General features: G+C 34.5%; 1 protein-coding gene across 1 annotated transcript in view; it reads left to right on the top strand.

The window, feature by feature from the left end:
* Positions 1–19,370, top strand: part of LOC133517935 (hydrocephalus-inducing protein-like) — a 58,527-nt gene that overhangs the window by 18,530 nt on the left and 20,627 nt on the right. The window contains exons 22-52 of the mRNA XM_061851417.1: positions 202–372; positions 461–643; positions 992–1,201; positions 1,459–1,598; positions 1,682–1,823; positions 2,032–2,249; positions 2,467–2,616; positions 2,716–2,769; positions 2,853–2,956; positions 3,052–3,192; positions 3,832–4,035; positions 5,499–5,668; positions 7,274–7,506; positions 7,723–7,884; positions 10,821–10,861; positions 11,021–11,080; positions 11,433–11,635; positions 12,682–12,942; positions 13,023–13,133; positions 13,217–13,349; positions 13,666–13,831; positions 14,220–14,354; positions 14,464–14,587; positions 15,088–15,256; positions 15,430–15,656; positions 15,815–16,014; positions 16,398–16,640; positions 17,025–17,198; positions 17,371–17,662; positions 18,586–18,834; positions 18,916–19,237. Coding sequence (XP_061707401.1) covers positions 202–372; positions 461–643; positions 992–1,201; positions 1,459–1,598; positions 1,682–1,823; positions 2,032–2,249; positions 2,467–2,616; positions 2,716–2,769; positions 2,853–2,956; positions 3,052–3,192; positions 3,832–4,035; positions 5,499–5,668; positions 7,274–7,506; positions 7,723–7,884; positions 10,821–10,861; positions 11,021–11,080; positions 11,433–11,635; positions 12,682–12,942; positions 13,023–13,133; positions 13,217–13,349; positions 13,666–13,831; positions 14,220–14,354; positions 14,464–14,587; positions 15,088–15,256; positions 15,430–15,656; positions 15,815–16,014; positions 16,398–16,640; positions 17,025–17,198; positions 17,371–17,662; positions 18,586–18,834; positions 18,916–19,237 — 5,392 coding nt within the window. The remainder of the gene's footprint in view (positions 1–201; positions 373–460; positions 644–991; positions 1,202–1,458; positions 1,599–1,681; positions 1,824–2,031; positions 2,250–2,466; positions 2,617–2,715; positions 2,770–2,852; positions 2,957–3,051; positions 3,193–3,831; positions 4,036–5,498; positions 5,669–7,273; positions 7,507–7,722; positions 7,885–10,820; positions 10,862–11,020; positions 11,081–11,432; positions 11,636–12,681; positions 12,943–13,022; positions 13,134–13,216; positions 13,350–13,665; positions 13,832–14,219; positions 14,355–14,463; positions 14,588–15,087; positions 15,257–15,429; positions 15,657–15,814; positions 16,015–16,397; positions 16,641–17,024; positions 17,199–17,370; positions 17,663–18,585; positions 18,835–18,915; positions 19,238–19,370) is intronic.

The following is a 19,370-nucleotide window of genomic DNA, read 5'->3' as shown; positions in this document are numbered from 1 at the left end:
GTGTTGTAGCAGTTTGTCAAATGTAATTATTTGTCATTATGATTCTCTTGTATACCGAAAATAGTTTATTATAATAGTGAATATTGTTTGAACATTTAAAATTATTAATTGCGTCGTTAACGGCAATAATTTTTGTTGTTAGTTTATTTCGTGCACATCGGCTTCGGTGAATCGGTTTGTATTAAGCAAATTATGTTTCAGCTACAACCTGAAACAGGTTATTTAGCCATCCCAACTTTGACTGAGGAATACTTAGGGGCTGTAAGCGAAATATTTAGTCTCGCCAATAAAGATCACGTAAATACACCTATGACGGACGGCTGTTTTAACGATGCTGATTTACAACGCGATTGGCACATTTGCTCGGATTGGGTAAACCAATTAATGTTATAAAAAGCGCAACAAGGTTTTCTTTTTTAAATAATCATATTATGTGCTTCTATTATTATCTTATTTTCAGGATGGTTATCCTTCGAATATGGATATTGATTTAGCAATTGAGAGAATGCTGGTGATAGAGCATATTAAATTGCGCCCAGAAATTTTAGTGGCATATTCCACAAAAACAAAGATAGGTCCTATTCCTGGATTTCTAACAACACCGTATGTCGTCGATTTCGGAGTTGTTATTACGGGTAGCACGGTTAGTAATATTTTTAACCTGGGTACTATTATTAATGTGAGTGCCCTTATACCGAGAGAATCCGACGAGAATAAATTATGCCTATAGATTTTACAGTCAGCGACAATACCGGTAATTTTGACAAAATATTTTTGATGTTAAACGATTTTTTTTCTATTCATGATCAAACGCCTCTATGTAGCGTTAAATAATTACTTAGAGTGTGGAAGTTACTTTGTAAAGTCTCCTTGTAAATGTCTATTTGTAAAAATATTAGGGAGTGGCAGATACTTTTGGCACTTTGTTCTATCTTATATTACTAATGATGTTGACTATAGGTACTATTAATATGATATATATATACACTAGGTTCAATGCGTCGTAGAAGTAATCAATTACGGCCCAATTGTCACGAAGCTGCATTTAGCCAAGCCCATAAACTTGCCAAGTTGGCTGGGATTGAAGTTGTGCGGCAAGTTGAACCCGGGCGAGAGTGGTAAAATGGAAGTCACTTTCTCACCCAACCTAGAAGATTTCTATGAATTGGAACAAGATGTTGAAAACACTTTCAAAATAGAGGTAAACTAACTTAGGTACATACACTTAAGTCACGTGACCTCGCCACCAATAGGCTAAGGCTAGCTTCGTGTGACTCTTAACTAAATTATTAGTTCGTTTACTATTATGTGGTTTACTCAAATGTTTAAGTGTACTTCATTTTCATAAATTCAATATCATAAGTCATCCGTTTTTTTTCTAAGAACTCTGATATATTGTGTAAATACTTGGACAATGATCGTTTTTTCTATATTCAAACTAAACTTCTTTTTTTATAGGTACCTTATGGAATCACAATTCCTGTTAAAGTGAAAGCACTTTGTGCTGTGCCTTACCTGGCATCAAACGTCGAGGCCATAGACTTCGGCTCAGTGAGATGTGGAGACAAAATAATAAATACAATATCTTTAAAAAATGTGTAAGTACGTTGTGACGAGCACTGGTATAAACTTCATTTAGTAATTAAAAACAACTATTTACTCTTATTATATTATCTTATAGGGGCAAACCAACATGTATATGGTACGTCACATTGAAACTTAAAGTTCAAGGACATAATCCTATGACGGTGCTGGATAATTCTGGAAAATTTGAGCCCGGTGAGGGTGGATGGCTCAGCATTGCTTTTAAACCAGTCACGGAAGTAAGTTTTTAATCATTTGCGTTGGTACTAGCTTTCGTTTATATAGTATTTACACATGCAGTTTTAGTTCAGCTTAGAGCTGAACTGAAGCTTACTAATTATAAAATTGTCCCGTCCAACAAAAAAACATGAAACTTGGCATTATGTATTTTATACAGGTACTATATGCTAAGAACCCGGTGTTAACTTTTGTAAATTATCTCAACAGATGGTTTATGAAGGCATGTTATTATTTCGGTTCCACATGAATCCCAGGAAAATGGCAATACCAGTAAGAGGGGTTGGCATTATACCTCAAGTCCATGTCATCGGAGGAAACGTTGCTTTTCCTCCAACACTGCCGTGGGCAGAAACAACTGACAATTACTTCGGCTTAACTAACCCCTGCCCCTTTCCTATAGAACTTATATTCGCACATAGCGATCAGTGAGTATTATTTATAATATTATAATCGGGACATACAACATAGATATTAAATGAGTTTTCTTTATTGTTACGAGTAAACTGTTATTTGTTAAATAGTATTAGCAATAATCCGTGTTCATTATTACATTTATTACCTGTATTTGACAATTTTCGGGGAAAAATATCAAATGTGTGTAATATTTGGTCGATTTTTGAACAATGTTTTTTTATCCTCCAGAATCTGGACTGAAGAGGAAGAAATCTATCAATTATTATATAAATACTACAACAAACCGGAAGAAATGCTTGTTCCTGCAATAACGCCTGGCGCTGGCATGCACCATGAAATAGTTAACTTCTATAAGCATTTTAAAGAACGCGTTAAAAAGTATGAGTTTTCAATCATATTATTAACAATAACTCTTGTACTGTGCTATTAAATATGAAATAGCTATTTTAAATATCGATGGGCCTTTAATGTATTTAGGCAAATGGAGGCGGAAGCAGCTGCTAGAGGAAAATCACCATCAACTACGACTAAGTATGTAATATGTAATTAATATTAGTTTTCGTCATTTTAATTACTTTCCATACTTAGTATTAATTTTTGTACGTTTTACACAGAAAGGGCCCTAAAACGCCTAAAACTGGAAAACAAATAGCATCGTCCAAAACGGCCACAGAAATTGTTCAAAGAAAATTTAGATCTGAAGCCGAAATAATAGCAGGTACTTATAATAAAAATGATTATGGCATCACTGCCACATGTACATACCACTTGAAACAACACTATTAAATATTTTATACCCTATGTTTGTTTAAGATGAAATAAAAGCATTAAAAGATGACGGCAGAGATCCACTTAAAGAATGCTTGGATGCATTTGATCATCATAGTTCTAGTAACGAACACGAAGTACAATCCAAAGGACTCATTGTTTTTGTTCATGGTTCTCCGGGTGAAGGTATAGCATTTAGGGTAATAAATGTACTGAACAAACTGTTTATAAAGTCAGCAGCAGAAATAGCTAAGCGGGTGAGGTGTTCAAAATAACCTACACACGCTCTCTTAATAAAAAATATAGTTGCGGTCTAGATATTTTACATACGCCTTTAAATATACACCGTGTTTTTTTTTCCGTTAATTTCAAGGGTGCATCGCTGAGCTTAAATTAAGTAACTTCCATAAAGACACCGGTATTCTAATTAACTCCATTTCGGAGATAATCAATAATTATTTTTTATCTGATAAGGTCCTTAGGAGCGTGTACACTTCCTTAATGCCTATTTACATATTGTTTCGTGTTTAGTAAGAGTTTCTTTTTAAAATTAACTATGCCATTTAGTTTCCTCAAACGTACTTACCGATACCCCGAAGTTAACGGAATTCAATAAAAATACGGTATATTTTCAGTCGTATGTATGCAGGTTTCATCACGCACGATGTTTTGCTAATATAACAAAAAACTATTATCCAAATGATTTTTCTTGCATAATTTTTGGAAATCTTATCAGTATCAAGGCCTCGAACCCATGGCCTAAGAATTAAGTATTACCAGATACTCATACCTTTACTGTCCTTTTTAATGCATTTGAAATTTTAGAATTACAATCACAAGAAATGGCATACACGATTGGTATGAGATTAGGCATACCGACAGTTAACATTGATATGTGTATGGTAGAAGCATTATGCTGTCTCGATACTGAAGCCAAAGTAATAATAAAGAGTGCGATGGAAGAAGCATATGAAATATACAAAAGAAGTATCGCGAGAGATGATGAAGTAGAAAACGAACATCCTGAAGGTGTGCAATGGTGTATTGCTAATGCTTTTTACAATCGTTTTTAGATTCTCGGTGTTAAGAGAAAAGTGGCCGTTTCTCCATACACGCGTAGTCCCCATTTTCCTCTGTTTTTTTTACATAATTTGCCCCTACGTATGACTTTTTAGATTTTTGGATTATCGTAAAAATTAGGAAGATTTTATACAAATATTGAAATGCTCCTAACTCTTATAATAATAATTAAAATTTTGAAAAAAATCGAAGTAGAGGAATAGCTGTGGTTGATATACAACAAATTGTGTCAAAATATTTTCAATGTTAATATCCTGAGAGGAAAATGAGGACTACACGGAAAAAATAGTTATGTTAAATTTACAGATAATTTGTAAAATATACAGAGATATGTGTTAAATTTACAGATTTCTCTGTAAATTTTACATAACTATTTTTTCCGTGTATGTTTGTATGATATGGTGATTTCGCGTGGGTCCTCCACTTTCGTATTAATGCTATGATAAAAATTTAACGATTTGAGAGATGCGTATAGACCTATTTGTATTGTACTGTCAGCATTTTCATAGACGTTCGGCACTTTGTAAATAAACGATCTACGAGTATTGGTCTATTTAGGAAGTGGCGAACGATATAATAAAAAAAAGGTAACACACTAAATAGTATTTTATACATTCGTGATATAATAGAGTTTTTCAGTCGAGTACCCGGTTTAGGCAACGAAGCTTGCTGAGTTGCCTAAGTAAAGTACGAGATTGAAAAGCTCGATTATATCACTATTGTATATAATACTTTTTCTACGAGTCATCTCTAGAATAATACTTTTTAACTATAAAATCTATATAATTAATGAAAATTGATAAGTATCTCAGTAGACAAAAATGTAGTACAAAAGACATAAACTCGCGTTGAATGAATATGCTCATGAAAGTCATGAAATAGTTGCCCGTTTATGTCTTTTCTACGGGAGCGTGGCGGCACGTGATTCGTCAAATTCTTCATAGTTGACTACAGCCACACACCGTATGGAAATTAATATTATAGTTGAGTTGCGAGCCCGTACATGAAAAGTACGCAATTATAGTTGCTATACGGAATCTTAATTCAACCATTACAGTCGACGAGCAGAAAATGGTTTTTTCGCATCTATAATTGGATATGACTATCACACATATATGAATATCACTACACCTTATAACACAAAATCTCCCGACGCGTCTGCATGTTCGCGATAAACTCAAAAGCCAATGAACAGTTTTTCATGCGGGGTTCACCTATAAATTGTGCGCAATTATAGTTTGGTATACGAAATAACAAATCAACTACTATAGTCGAATTATGAATTCTTTAGTCATTTTCTCTTTTTCATTTTTGAGAATTGCGCATTTCCGAGTTTGTCATTCACCCAGGTATTAAGTATAAAAAATAGAAATTTTGAAACATGTAAAGACACGAATAATATTAATATCTAGAATTAGGCGGTGAAACAGAAGATGAGTTTGATGTGGTTTTAACAAAGCTTCAAGCCTTAGCGAACAGTAAAAACATGACTACACCTCGGTCAAAGGCTGGCGATAAAAAAAAGAAAGAGAAAGAGAGCAATGTAGTGGAAGCAATGGGATCTACGACGATGTTTCAACAGGTAAGTATTTGCAAGATTATTTGACCTCATACGGCTCACCTCTGACTTCTACCTCATCTGACTTCTACGAGTATAATCTAATGGCACCAACATTTGGAATAATTTTGCAATATTCAAACTAAAATAGAATTACAATCAACCGAGTAATAAAATAAAAAAATACAGGTATTACAAGAGCCTATTAAATTATTTAAGTACAATATTTAAGTGAGAATGTAGTAATCATTATAGAACCAACTTTAAATCTTGGAAATTTCAAGTAAATTCACAAGAAATAAAGAAGTGTATATTTTGGAAAGGGTAACTTTTGTTTCCCATATTTTCTATTGATCCATTTTGAAATTTTGATAACTTTTTGATGGCACGTCAGAAGTTTAAGTAGATAGATTGACGTACTATAATAATCATCAAAATCGGCCTTCATAACATATAAGTCATATAACCTACTTTTGCGCCATGCTGTCGGGGACGGGTAATACTACGTTATCGTAAGAACAGTATCAGAAACAATATATCAACCAGATCGCGTGATTAAGTCCCTGCATTATAAGCAGGGGTCGGACAAAAAGTGCGAATGACGTCAAACCACTTATAGGATGATTTCAAATAGTATTTTTGATTTTCATAAACAATTATCACGTATCATTTATCAATCTCTTTATTGACCTCTTTATTAAACGATATCGCCACTTGAAATGAGTAAGTACGTTTTTGACTGACACATTGTCAATCAGATGAACAGTCAGCATCAAATACTTCGTAGCAGTCAAAGTGGCCAAATAGTTCGGTACACCATACTAAATATATGGTGTACCGAACTATTTGGCTACTTTGACTGCTACGAAGTATTTGACGCTGACTGAACAATAATTTGACTTCGTTATTGTTTAGCTATTGTATCCTCACGATTATATTTAGCTAAAATTTATATTTACTAATATATAAGAAAACGCTCTAAAATGTCATCTTTACTCGAATATTGTGGCAATTTTCCGTTTTTGGAGGTACGTGACAAACACGTATACTGCTAATCTTACCTACTGTTCCCACTTTTGACTATTAAACCTATTTATTTGAGGATCCCACAGACTTGTTCTAACTAATTTCAAATAATTATACCTTATGGTAACAAGTTTCGTGAAATTTATTTTATTCACTACATCACCCTACCACCTGTATTATTAATTCCATGGATTTATTTACGATTATTTTGTTACTTCATTAATACTACTTTGTTACTACATGTCACACGGAAGTTTAAATACAAACTCAAACATCATCCTGTGTGCAAGATTAAGTACGTCATTTTTACGTCATCCGCACTTTTTGTCCGACCCCTGATTATAAGTTATCCATGTATGTACTAAATGTATAATACACGTACAGAGTAGTACAGAGAGGTAACGCGGCCAGCGTTATGGGATGTTTGCCGCAGGCGGAGGCTTTAGAAGGGGTATTCTTTTTATAACTAATTTGATTATTAGTACATCTTTTAATTTTAGTTTTATTTAATATTAGTTTTATTTTATGGCTAGTTTAGTTTTAATTTTAATACCTAATCGAATAAACAGATTATTATACTAAAAATCTTGATGTTTTTCAAAGGACTTGACACAAGAACTACTGATAGACTTCTTTGCTCAGCCAAAATTCAATCGTGGGTTTGTCGTAGACTCATTAACGAGTTTTACATTCAACCAGCCAGCGATAGCGCTTACAGCAATTATTAAAAGCAAGCACTGCATACAGAACATACACTTGATACTGTGTCAATCAGAATTTAACAATTGGGCGCAAGCATATGAAGAAGCTCAACGTGAAAACGAATTGTTAGAAGAGTAAGTGTTCTTTAGTGTCATTTATAAAAGAAAATATGTTGATTTTTTCTTTTTCTTGGATTTCAAATAAAACTTTATTCTGGTAAATGCAACATTCCCAACTGTCGGGTTAATACGCGCAATTGGATCAGACCGACCAGACAGGTGATTTTCGGAACTACCCGAGTACAATTTTTATGTATACCAAATTGTACATATTTATGTATAATTTTCTAGACCAGTGGAAAAAGTGTACGAGGAGGCGGAAATAGTTGAGATCGTAAAAGAAATTGATGAAATGGATGGTGACGATTTTGAAAACTTAACTCCGGAATTTAAATCTCTATATGTCACTCATGGTTTGGATACAAGAAGGAAAAAGTTTTTAGAGAAGACTGGGTATGTATAATTGAAAAGCGTAATTTTTAAAAATTCTTTTATACACCGTGTTTTTTTCCCCGTTAAATTCAAGGGTGCATTCCTGAGCTTAAATTAAGTAACTTTCTCATAGAATCCGGTATTCTAATTAACTCCATTTCGGAGATAATCATTAATTCATTTTTTATCTTATAAGCTAATCTGTGATAACACGGGGGGCACATTCTAGGGGTATCGTCTTGGCTCGTCACAATCGTTTTTTGTCAAATTGTTAAATTCATCCCGTTCTGCTTTCGTCGCCCATTCTTCATTCGTCACTTTCGTGGGTCGTTCATATCATAATTGGTAATCTTTGTCGTTGGTCTATTTCTTATTCCGGCATATTTCGTTATTCGTCAACATCTTCTTTGGGCATGTACGATGTTAGTGTATGTTGTTTTTAGACTCACTCGTTATTTGTCCTATCGTTTTTGGTATTATTCTATGTTGGTATTTTTCTTATTTTGCCTCTTTTGGAATTTATATATTTTTTTGTTGGACACATTCTCTATTAACCTCATTCGAAATCATTAGGGCTGTTTCCATAAACATGTTCCGAAATGTATGTATCAGGAAATGAAGATATAAAGTTTCTTTTTTATAGCTCCCTACATTACTTCTTGCATTAGGCTAGGAAAAGACAAACAACAAATATGACCAAAGATGACAAAGACTACCAGTGAAAGTGACGAATGCAGAATGAGATGAATTAAGAACTTGACAAAAACCGAATAGGACCAACAACGAATTTACGAATAAGTAGTGAGTCTGAAAACAACATAGACTTACATCGAACATGCCCAAAGAAGATGTTGACGAATACCGAAAGGAGCCGGAATAAGAAATAGACGACCCTCAAAAGTAACGAATGAAGAATGGGTGACGAAAGCAGAACGGGACGAATTTAAGAACTTGACAAAAAACGATTGAGACGAGCCAAGACGATACCATTCTAGGGACTTGATATTGATAAAAAAGATGTCGATATATAATAATACATGTGACCATTGAAAATTCTTAATAGTTTTAATAAAGAACTCCTATATTTTACAAATTAATATAATAAGGTTTGTCTCGAAATGGTTTATGTATCTAATGGTATTTTTATCACTTAAGGTAAATTTCACTATTTATAGTTTTTATTTACTTTTAGCAATAAGTGAAAATGGAGTAATGTTTAAAAAATTAATAACGATATAAAATGACTACAATAAAACATTTAGTGTAAATGTGGAAATACTGACCTGGTTTTAAAAAAAACTTCCAAAAAATACCTTTTTAAAATTTAAAAAGCAGTATACCGATTTTATATAAATATATTTATTTTGTAGAACATTTAGATGTTGACAGTAACATCGATATTTTTAATTGTCGATAAAATATTTTTCACGTCAGCAGCTGGAACAAGGGTAATTTGCTGCTTAAAAACAGTGAGTAAAATCGCATTTTGCTCACTGAGTGAGACAAAATAACATTCAAGTGACCTTCATATTCGAATGTCATTTCAACGTGCGGGGCCTAATACAAGTTCGAAGTATTTGGATTCTATTGTCTTTGTCCCTTTCACGTCATTAGCAAAAAGAAAGAGACAAAAAGTGCATACGTAATTCAACGATATATTGACTGTTTATAATAGACCCCCGAAATAAGTCAGACCGCATCGTTCCAAAACACCCTACGAGTCTTCATTCGTAATAATTAATTAATGAAATTTAAATTAATTAAAAAAAAATTTTTTATAAAAAGTTTAAAATTTAATAAAAATACCATATTTTACGTATTTTATTATACAATCAAAACAATATACTTATACAAATTTAAGCAATTGTTACGCAGTAAATAATTCTACTTAACGACTTTTAACGATCTCTACTATAGTTGACAAATTGTAGTATCCGCAATTCGGACCGTAACTTACAAAGTTTTTTTAACAAAAAAAAGTTCACGAAATAACTGTCAATTGATGTTCGTTAATTCATTATTTTCGTATCGTTTTATTGTAATTTCTTTCGTTTTGTTTTATTGCGGTAATTAAAGTTAATTGTTAGAATACCTTCAGAAAACATGAGTGAAATAGTGATGAAGACGGATTAAATTTTTTCAGGTTGTATTTTTTGATGGCTGACTGACGTGAAAAATTTTGTGTACTACACGAGATCAAAGTTATTTACATCTCGTGCGCTTTTGAGTCCCTTACCACGCTCAAGATTCTAAATTAGATTCACGAGCGTAGCGAGTACTATAGAATCTTTCGCTTGCACCTGACTCAAAACAAGCACTCGAAGAAATATCAAACTTTGCTCTCTTGTTGTACAAATAACTATTTTTGCCCTCCGGGCGGAAAGCGTCAGCCACTAAACGAAGTTGTGGCTTTCCGCCTCCGTCGAGCACAAATAACTATTGCTTAGTATAGCACTTTAGTATAAGTGCCCCGAGTTATCTCAAGTTTGCTTATAAGGCCCTTACGAGCGTAAACACTTACCTTATGGCTTGTTTACATATTCATTAGTGTTCAGTACGAGTGTATACATTTGCTACTAAACGTAAGTACTATCTCGGACGGTTGATGTTCGAAATGACATTGATATGTTACAGTTTTCAATTGCTTGGTTGAATAAAATGTAATACCTGTGTTGCAACAACGCTTTATGCAACATTCAATTACTTTTTATAAAAATTTAAAAAACTATATTATAACAGTTATTTTTTTTCTGAAAATTAATTATGCCATTTAGTTTCCTTAAACGTACTTACCCATATCCCGGAGTTAACGGAATTCAATAAAAACACGGTGTTGATATTTTAGTAACATTTTCAATAAACATTCAATTACATTTAAGTAGATATTGTTGCAAATCTTTATCTTTATTAAGGAATAAATAATAATTGTTTATAAACTGAATGCATTCTTCTGCTAGGTTTGCCAGACATGAAGTGAAAACAGACGGCAGTACTAAAGGTAAATCTAAAACATTCGTTACTAAATCAATTAGGGAAATGTAGTAAATAACTACAGCAGCCTTGTAACATTAGAATAGAATAGAATGGAATTTGATGAAAAAAGTTTCAATGCACAAGACAGTAAAGTGTTTTTTCTTGCGCGGCTATCTATTTGCAGAGTCGGCACTTCTGGTAAAAAGTTCAGTTGAACAGAAAAAGACAAAAAAAGAGGAAAAGGGTAAGTACGCAGATTTTATTACTTATATCGATAATACGCATATTTAAATATTTAAAATCCACTGTACATTGTACAAATATCGTATAATAACAGGAGGCCTTTACGTAATTAGAATATGCAAACATTATTTATAAGGTAAATCGTCTATTACTCGCCACTTTCCAATAACTAGCCACCTTCTACTACAACGAAATATTCTCTTCACACAACCCAAGTAATTTTTCAGAACGAGTGCTATTTGGTTAACTTGAATTGTGTGAATTAATAAATACAATTCTTATTTTAGCCCTATATACCACATATCACATTTTATTACTTCTAAATTAATACCTTTGTTATAAACAAATTGTAGCTGGGAAAAATACAAGTGAATACATGGAAATGCTTGTGAAATACAACGAGTATTACAAATTTACATATGATAGCTTGATTACTATTGCCAATAATTGGGTATTCGAAGAAAGTGCCGTTGGATTTCCATTGTACGCTTTAAACGGTCAAATATTGGGTAATGTGCAGAAAAAACCAAAGACGAAGTCGGAAACACATGTACTGGTATGTCAATACTTTTAATATATATTTATTTAGCAATTCGATGAGGTAGTAATTATCTAGTCAAAACGAAATATTTAGCTATGTGACAGACGCCCGTAAAGAGTCAACACAAGAGGGTTACTTTTTGAGGTTCCGTAGCCAAATGGCAAAAAACGGAACCCTTATAGATTCGTCATGTCCGTCTGTCTGTCCGATTATGTCACCGCTACTTTTTTCCGAAACTATAAGGGCTAATATACTGTTCAAACTTGGTAAGTAGATGTATTCTATGAACCGCATTAAGATTTTTAGACAAAAATTGAAAAAAAACAATAAATTTTGGGGGTTCCCCATACTTAGAACTGAAACTCAAAAAATCTTTTTTCATCAAACCCATACGTGTGGGGTATCTATGGATAGGTCTTTAAAAATGATATTGAGGTTTCTAATATCATTTTTTTCTAAACTGAATAGTTTGCGCGAGAGACACTTCCAAAGTGGTAAAATGTGTGTCCAAAGTGGTAAAATGTTGAACGAGATCTAGTAAGTAGATTTTTTTTAATACGTCATAAATGGTACGGAACCCTTCATGCACGAGTCCGACTCGCACTTGGCCGCTTTTATCTTTTTGGAACGGAACTCTAAAAACGATAGCGAAAGTTTACACCTTACTCTTAGCTCCCTATAATACTTAGTATCGTACAATTATCAATGTTAACTCCATACAAGGTGTAACAAAAACAGTGGGGATCCATCTAAGGGTATATTCGGTATCGTGTTCTGATTAGGAAGAAGTAGAAGAATTTTTTTTTGACGCGAAATATTTTTGGCCCTTGTATGGCGGCAGTGGGAGGTTGGCCGACTTGGACGACTTGCCCCATATATTTTTACTATTATTTTCACGCTATTTTTTTTTCTTTTACCATTTTCTAATCAGAACACGATACCGAATATGTCCTTAAACGGATCCTCACTATTTTTGTTACTTCCTGTATAATCTATGCTTTTAAAAATACTTATTTTTGCATTTGTTTTGTGCATAACAACCTCCTTAAACTGTTGTGTAGTCTACTGATGAGAACGAAGCTCAAAGAGGATTTCCATTAACTCTGATAATGTGCCCCTGTCTACATTACAAAGAAGCATTGGTGAACATGTTTATAAATACTCCTGCGATGCGTGAAGCATTGAGGGATGGGGATAGCGACGCCGAAGACATTCTTCAAAGCTCAATGAAAAGGAAAGAATTTACAGTGCTGCTACCAAAAACAATGCCTTACATTCATCATGAACTGCCTCTGAAGTGGTGCTTTTTGGACGAATTACCGGCTAGTATAAATATTATTAATAATGATATTTACTATACGGGTATTATGAATATATAGACGAATGTGTTTCTATTTTATAGGTCAAAAAATGTGAATGTAATCAAATTACTGACTTAAACCTTTTGGATGATACGACTCAAGATAATGTTATAAATGTCTTGTCAAAATGGCACTGTATGTGTGGTAAAAAGGTAACTATAACAGATGCGCACTACTAGTTAGGTGATTTACGATCGAAGGTAAAGAGTTAAGCACGTTCAATATATTATTTTAGATGACATCATCTTCGACTTCGACTAGTGCATTTCCCGGTCCGGTTGCGACACTTGAAAACTTAAGTATGGAAAAAAGTGAAGAGTCATACTACCCTAGCCCACTGCCACTGCATAGCTTGAAAACCGTTCCAGGTATAACAAATGCACGATACGTATATACACTTGTACATTTCTTTTTGTATAGCAATACAGGTGATGAATTGTAAAACGAAACGCTTTATAATTAACTTCAAGTCTATAACATGAGGTGAAACTAACCGTGAATCTTTCAAAACTGTTATGACAAGAGAGATCATAAAGTGCAAGTTTATGTAAATAATTGAATCTAGTTTAATAAATAATAATATTGGTATTGTTTATAGTCACTGAAACGGCGACTGTGTACGTATCACTATTACTTACCAATTTTTTTGAGTTTACTACTACATGTGTTTGTATTTTGTTTTAGCATCCGCTAAACGCATTGTATTGGGGCCAGGAGATCTGGTGCGGTGCAAGTACTCCTTTAGCCCGCAATGGGAAGGCCACTTCAGCGTGAAACGGTTCGTGGAGGTCAGCGGGTGGCCGGAGTCGAAGGTTGATATTCACGTTACTGGCATTTGCGACTTGCCGAGGTGAGCTATTTGATAAAATCTCATCAGAATGTATATAAAATAAGATTGAAAATGATGATGAATTAAATAAATCGGTACACCCGTTATATACATACCTACATAAAAGGTCATTAGTAGGTATGTGTGATTATAAACTAACGCAGCAGCTTCTCTCATAAATGTAGTGTCCGATCGAAACCGAATGATCGGCTTTGTTCTAGTTTCGGCCGAAACATGGTTTTATACCGACATACAGTTTCGGCGCGGCTGAAAGGTTCGGCAGTTTTTGCCGGAAACATGATTTTTACGGCGAAACCGAAACTTCGGTCAAACCCCACATTAAATGCTTATACATGTACTTACAGTCACCATTATTTTGTAATTATGAATACGTGTACATGTTTTACAGAATAGATAGCAGACCCAAGAAAATGTTTGCAAATTTTGTTAGAAGAGCAAACTTTGAAGACAACGTGTATAAAATCACGTATTTAGATGACCTTGACTTATTTGAGTTCGGACCAATTTTTGTTGGACAAAACAGGTATTCTACGTATCGGCTCTATAACATTATTAGCGCCATTGAGTAGGTACCTCTATATGGTTCTCGTTATGATCTTATAGTATCTTAACGAACGTTGTAATGTTTGCAGAATATATGAAGAAGAATACACAATTGATTTAAAGAATTCTTCATTGATCACTGCGGACATTGTAATTGAATTTGCTGAACAGACCAACGTTTTCGATCTGGACAAAACTTTTATAAGTCTCGAAGTTAGTGTAGCATTAATGGGAAGCCATTATACATTTTACAGTTTTGGATCTAAAACAGCATAATATGGATATATTTTCAAATTTATATGTACAAAATAAGCAAATAGAAGGCAGTTTGAGAACATGATCACGATCAGCTACGCCTTATAACCTAATAAGAACACTTACATCTTAATTTAAATTTATCATCATCATGCTTGTTATCTTATCTGCTTAGAACGATTATACCTCGTTCTAAGTTGATTCCAGGCTTAAGCAGAGTAATTCTGAGACAGCATAAGTAAAATTTTTATGGATATATGTACATTTATTATTTTGTATTATTTTATGATAGGTTTTACTGAAACTGTAGTCTTGGTATCCAATCAGTCAGTACAATACGACACAAAATTCATTACTACTATGGGAGATTGACCCTTCACGCCTACGTCAATTTGCCGCCTTATATTGACAAATTGGTTTGCCAAACTAATTTCTAAATTATAAAACTCAAAATTTAGCCCGGCTGCCGCGGAAAGCTAACAGTCACTGCAGCTCCGTCGGAAGTGGGTGTTCATCAGAGCGTGCTGCTCTTCTGTGTCAAGGACAACCCTGAGATCGTCACAGTGATCATCCAGTGCAGCGGCGTCGTTCCCATCTTGGAGATATTGCCGTTGACTAAGAATATTGGTGAGTTTATTCTCTGTGGTGAGGTGAGTATCGTAAGGTGAGATCGATTTTGGTAACTAAGAAATGACTTAACTTGCTGTTCGAGAGTGATCACGTCGCTATGCAGACATGATATGTCATGAATGTCTAAACATTTTCAGGGATTTCTATCTCTTTTCTTATTATGATCACAGATTACGGGAAGCTTTTATTATATCGGCGAGAAGATGATAGATTTATTGTTAAAAATGACTCAATTTTGCCAATAATGTGGAAAGTGCGAAATGCTGAAGAGTTTGCAGAAGACTTCATAATTTCTCATACATCCGGGATCGTGCCCAGATATGACAACCAAGTGGTTCCAGTAACATACATCGCGTGTAGAGTCGGTGTTATTTCACACAAGATATTGATCATAGACGTACGTATCTTTTGATTAAAAAGTTTTTAAATAGACTTCTGAAGTTTCATATTCTCTAGCTAACAAATTACATATACCATGAGATTCTTTGTGTTGGCGCTAGATAATAAATCAAGCTAAGTCACATATGGTTTAATAACATTATTATTGTATTTTAGATATACGACGCGGAGGGACGCGGCAACCCCATGGTGATTGACCAGTTACAACTGTCGGCGGAATGCTACGACGTCATGGTGGAGTGCGCCTACGAGAACCCGGCCGACACTTGCCTCGACTACGGCAACGTCAAAGTTAACTCCACCTACTCTAAAATGATGTTTTTACTCAATCGCGGCAAATATAATATTTACTATAAGTACGTAGATGTTTATATCTATTTTATTCATAAATTAGTTGCGGGTATTCGTGGGCTACGTTAACCGCGTACCATCAGGCGATTCGTCGGCTTGTTTACCTCCTATATCATAATAAAAAAAGTTGGTTTTCCCTTGGATTTCTGGACTTCATTTATAAGATTATAATTCTTAAATTATTAAAAGCACTGGCTCGGCTTCGGCTTTGGGTAGGACACAAAATCGGAATTTGGAAACGTGTTCAATGGGAAATTTAGTCACTCCTACATGAATGTTTCCCTTAATAAATTTTTGCTTAACCTTATAAAAATAATAGACAGCCACAGCTGTACATGGAGCTAATACAAACTCTTATAAATTTCATTGTTTTCCACAACAACTTTAGGTTGAAGAAAGTGAAGAATTTCCCAGAGCCGTCTCTACTAAGATCCTTCGAAGTTGTCCAAGAATGCGGGATGATCCCCGTGAATATGAAGTTAGTGGCTATCGAGTTCACGTGCACGCCCACCACGTCCATGAACCTGGTGAACGTGCCGGTCTACACGTGCTCGTTGCTCGACGGCTCCAAGAAACAAGTCGTGGTCGCCAAGTTCCCTGTTTGCATCACTCTTGCATCTTTCTATAATACGTAAGTTGTATAATATTTCCGGGAATAGGAAAATATCATATCAAAATTAAAAGTTCGCATTTGCGCTAGGTAACCTAATTATTGATTAAACAAGAAAATAAAATAAACCTCACCCCAAAACATGTCTAAGAACAAGCGCCAATTAACTAACTTTCAAATAAAACGCAACCAAATCGGTATCCTCGTTAAAGAATTACGGTGCCGCAAACAGACACACACACACACACACATATATATATGTATATAAAGGTTTTCACCAAGCACAGTAGCCCGTTATCGTCAGCATTGTAAAAAAATGCATTTTATTTTCTTTATCTAATTACAACATGTTTTTGGTTTCTCGATATTTTTTTCCTGCAGATGACAATGAACTTACATTTTCAGATTTACTCTTTTTCCATTGGGCGAGCTTAATTTCAACATTATCCCTATTGGCACTGCGATTATGAAGGACGTCATATTAAATAACACTAGTAAATGTCCAGTTACGTATGAGATTGTGCTGCCAGAGGAGTACCAAACAAGTGCTGACTTAACAGTGAAGGTAAAGGATAACAAGTAAGTGTGAGACTAGGGTTTGCAATCCTTATATTTAATCAATAGGTACTTAATTATTTATCTAAATTCGCAGCATGCACTGATTAAGTTGGCATAGATCTCTAGGCGAAAGATCTGTGTTTTGCTTTGAATTAGTCTAATGCACATGTAATTACTATGTATTTTCTAACAGGCTTAAAAATCCTCCAATGAAATGCGGCAACTTTTTAATATTGAATGAAGATAACTTAATTGCGCCTGGAACTAGTCGCACAATTCAAATGCAGTTTTACGCCAGCGGGCCTGGGATGTTCAGAGAAACCATTAACTTTATAATAAGTGATACGTGCCCTGCTGAAGCTTGTGGAGTGCCACTCAGGCTTGTCGGCATTGGAGCCATGCCAACTTTAGATTTTTGGAACACTGAAAACACGTTCCGAGAACATTTGATTGTGAAAAGCCTGTCGGATTATAAAGTACCAGAGGTAACTAAAATTATATTTTTAAGTATTTTAAACACTATGGATAAGGTAGAAGTACTAGTGCTCGACGCTGCACTAGTCATCGACATGGGCACTTTATTTCATGGAAATATAGGTTAAACAACGAAGATTTTTCTGTATTCGAACTTAATCCTTGTCACTTTGACATAAAGTGCCCATGTCGAGTACTAGTGCAGCGTCGAGCACTAGTACTTCTACCTTACATGGATTTAATAAAATAAAACAAAATGGGCTTGGGCAATTTATTAGGACTTCTTAGGGTTCCGTGCGTAGTCAACAAGGAACCTTTATAGTTTCGCCATGTCTGTTTTTCTGTCTGTCCACGGCTTTGCTGTGATCGTTACTGCTAGAAAGCTGCCATTTGGCATGGGTATATATATCAATCATGCTCACGAAGTGACAAAAAATAACACTGTACCTCCTCTACACAGTGGGGATGTTTTTTTTTTCGCTACAACCCTATGGTGTGAGATGTCGTTGGATTTTTTTCAAAACGAATAGGAACCATGAACAATTTTTTGAAAAACGATTTTTTTCGGAAATATCGCTCCAAGAGTAATAAACAAATATGTTCCCAACTCCTTTTTAACTTTGGAACTGTAGTAAAATATTAAAAAAAAAAATAGAAAGTAAAGTTTAGTAAAGAATTTTATCAAAACTATAGCGAATATGATCGGTTAAGACCTTTTTGAGTTTTTGCATAAAGTTTTGCCTTCTTAGTAAAAAACATACAAGTGCTACGAAGGTGCTCCCTTTTGCTTGTTGAACGTCATCATAGCAACTAATAGCACGGGGGATATTGTATCACCGTTATTATCACGGATGGCAGGGCATTCTATTGGTCGGTTTTTAGTATATTTCAAAAGATAAAGGTGTTTTCGTAACAATTTCCGTTATCGTTTCAGACGTCTCCGCATTGCGTTTTTGTGGAAAATTCAGTCACTCTGCACTTTTTCTGCGTGAACGTGAATACAACGTTCACGGGAGCGATCGACCTTTACAACAATGGATTGGTTGCCTGTGCGCTCTCCATGAAGCTCCTCACCGAACTGAATGCCGAGGAGGACATCTTCTCTTTGGATAAATATGAGACACATATAGAACCTTTACAACACAAATGCTTGCGAATCATGTTTAGTCCTAAAGCTTTAAAGGTAAATAATTCATTAACGTAACATGTTAATAAAATATGTTGTAATATTTTTTTTTACAATTAATATATGTTTGCTTTGCAGGAGTATCGAGCCATTTTAGAAATCAAATTGAATCTCCTTAACAACCAGCAACAGTCATTTAGGGTTTGTTTGATCGGGGAAGGCGTCATACCGCGTATAAAAATGATTTGGCCCCCGACGAGACAGTACAAATGCTCACTACTCCAAATGCCCGTCACTTGCTTGGGCTCCATCAGCAGTCGCGAAATTCGTTTTAAGAACATATGTTCAGTAAAAAGCACTGTAATATTGAACATACACCAGTCAACAATCGAGGAAAGGAATGTATTTTGGTTATCAGCGGCAGTTATTTCAGAAAAGAATATTATTAAATGTCGCAAAGGTACTTTTGCTCTATTTCTAGTAACGAACTACCTTTTTCATACATTGTACATAATTCGAATAGAATTAATATGGCTCGTGGGACAGACTATTACCCTTAGTCTAATCTTGTTGTTTATTTATTGAATACTTTC

This window comes from Cydia pomonella, chromosome 5 (genome assembly GCF_033807575.1).
Source record: "Cydia pomonella isolate Wapato2018A chromosome 5, ilCydPomo1, whole genome shotgun sequence".
NCBI lineage: Eukaryota > Metazoa > Arthropoda > Insecta > Lepidoptera > Tortricidae > Cydia > Cydia pomonella.
The sequence above is the reverse complement of the archived record's forward strand: the minus strand, read 5'-3'. Positions and strand labels throughout refer to the sequence as shown.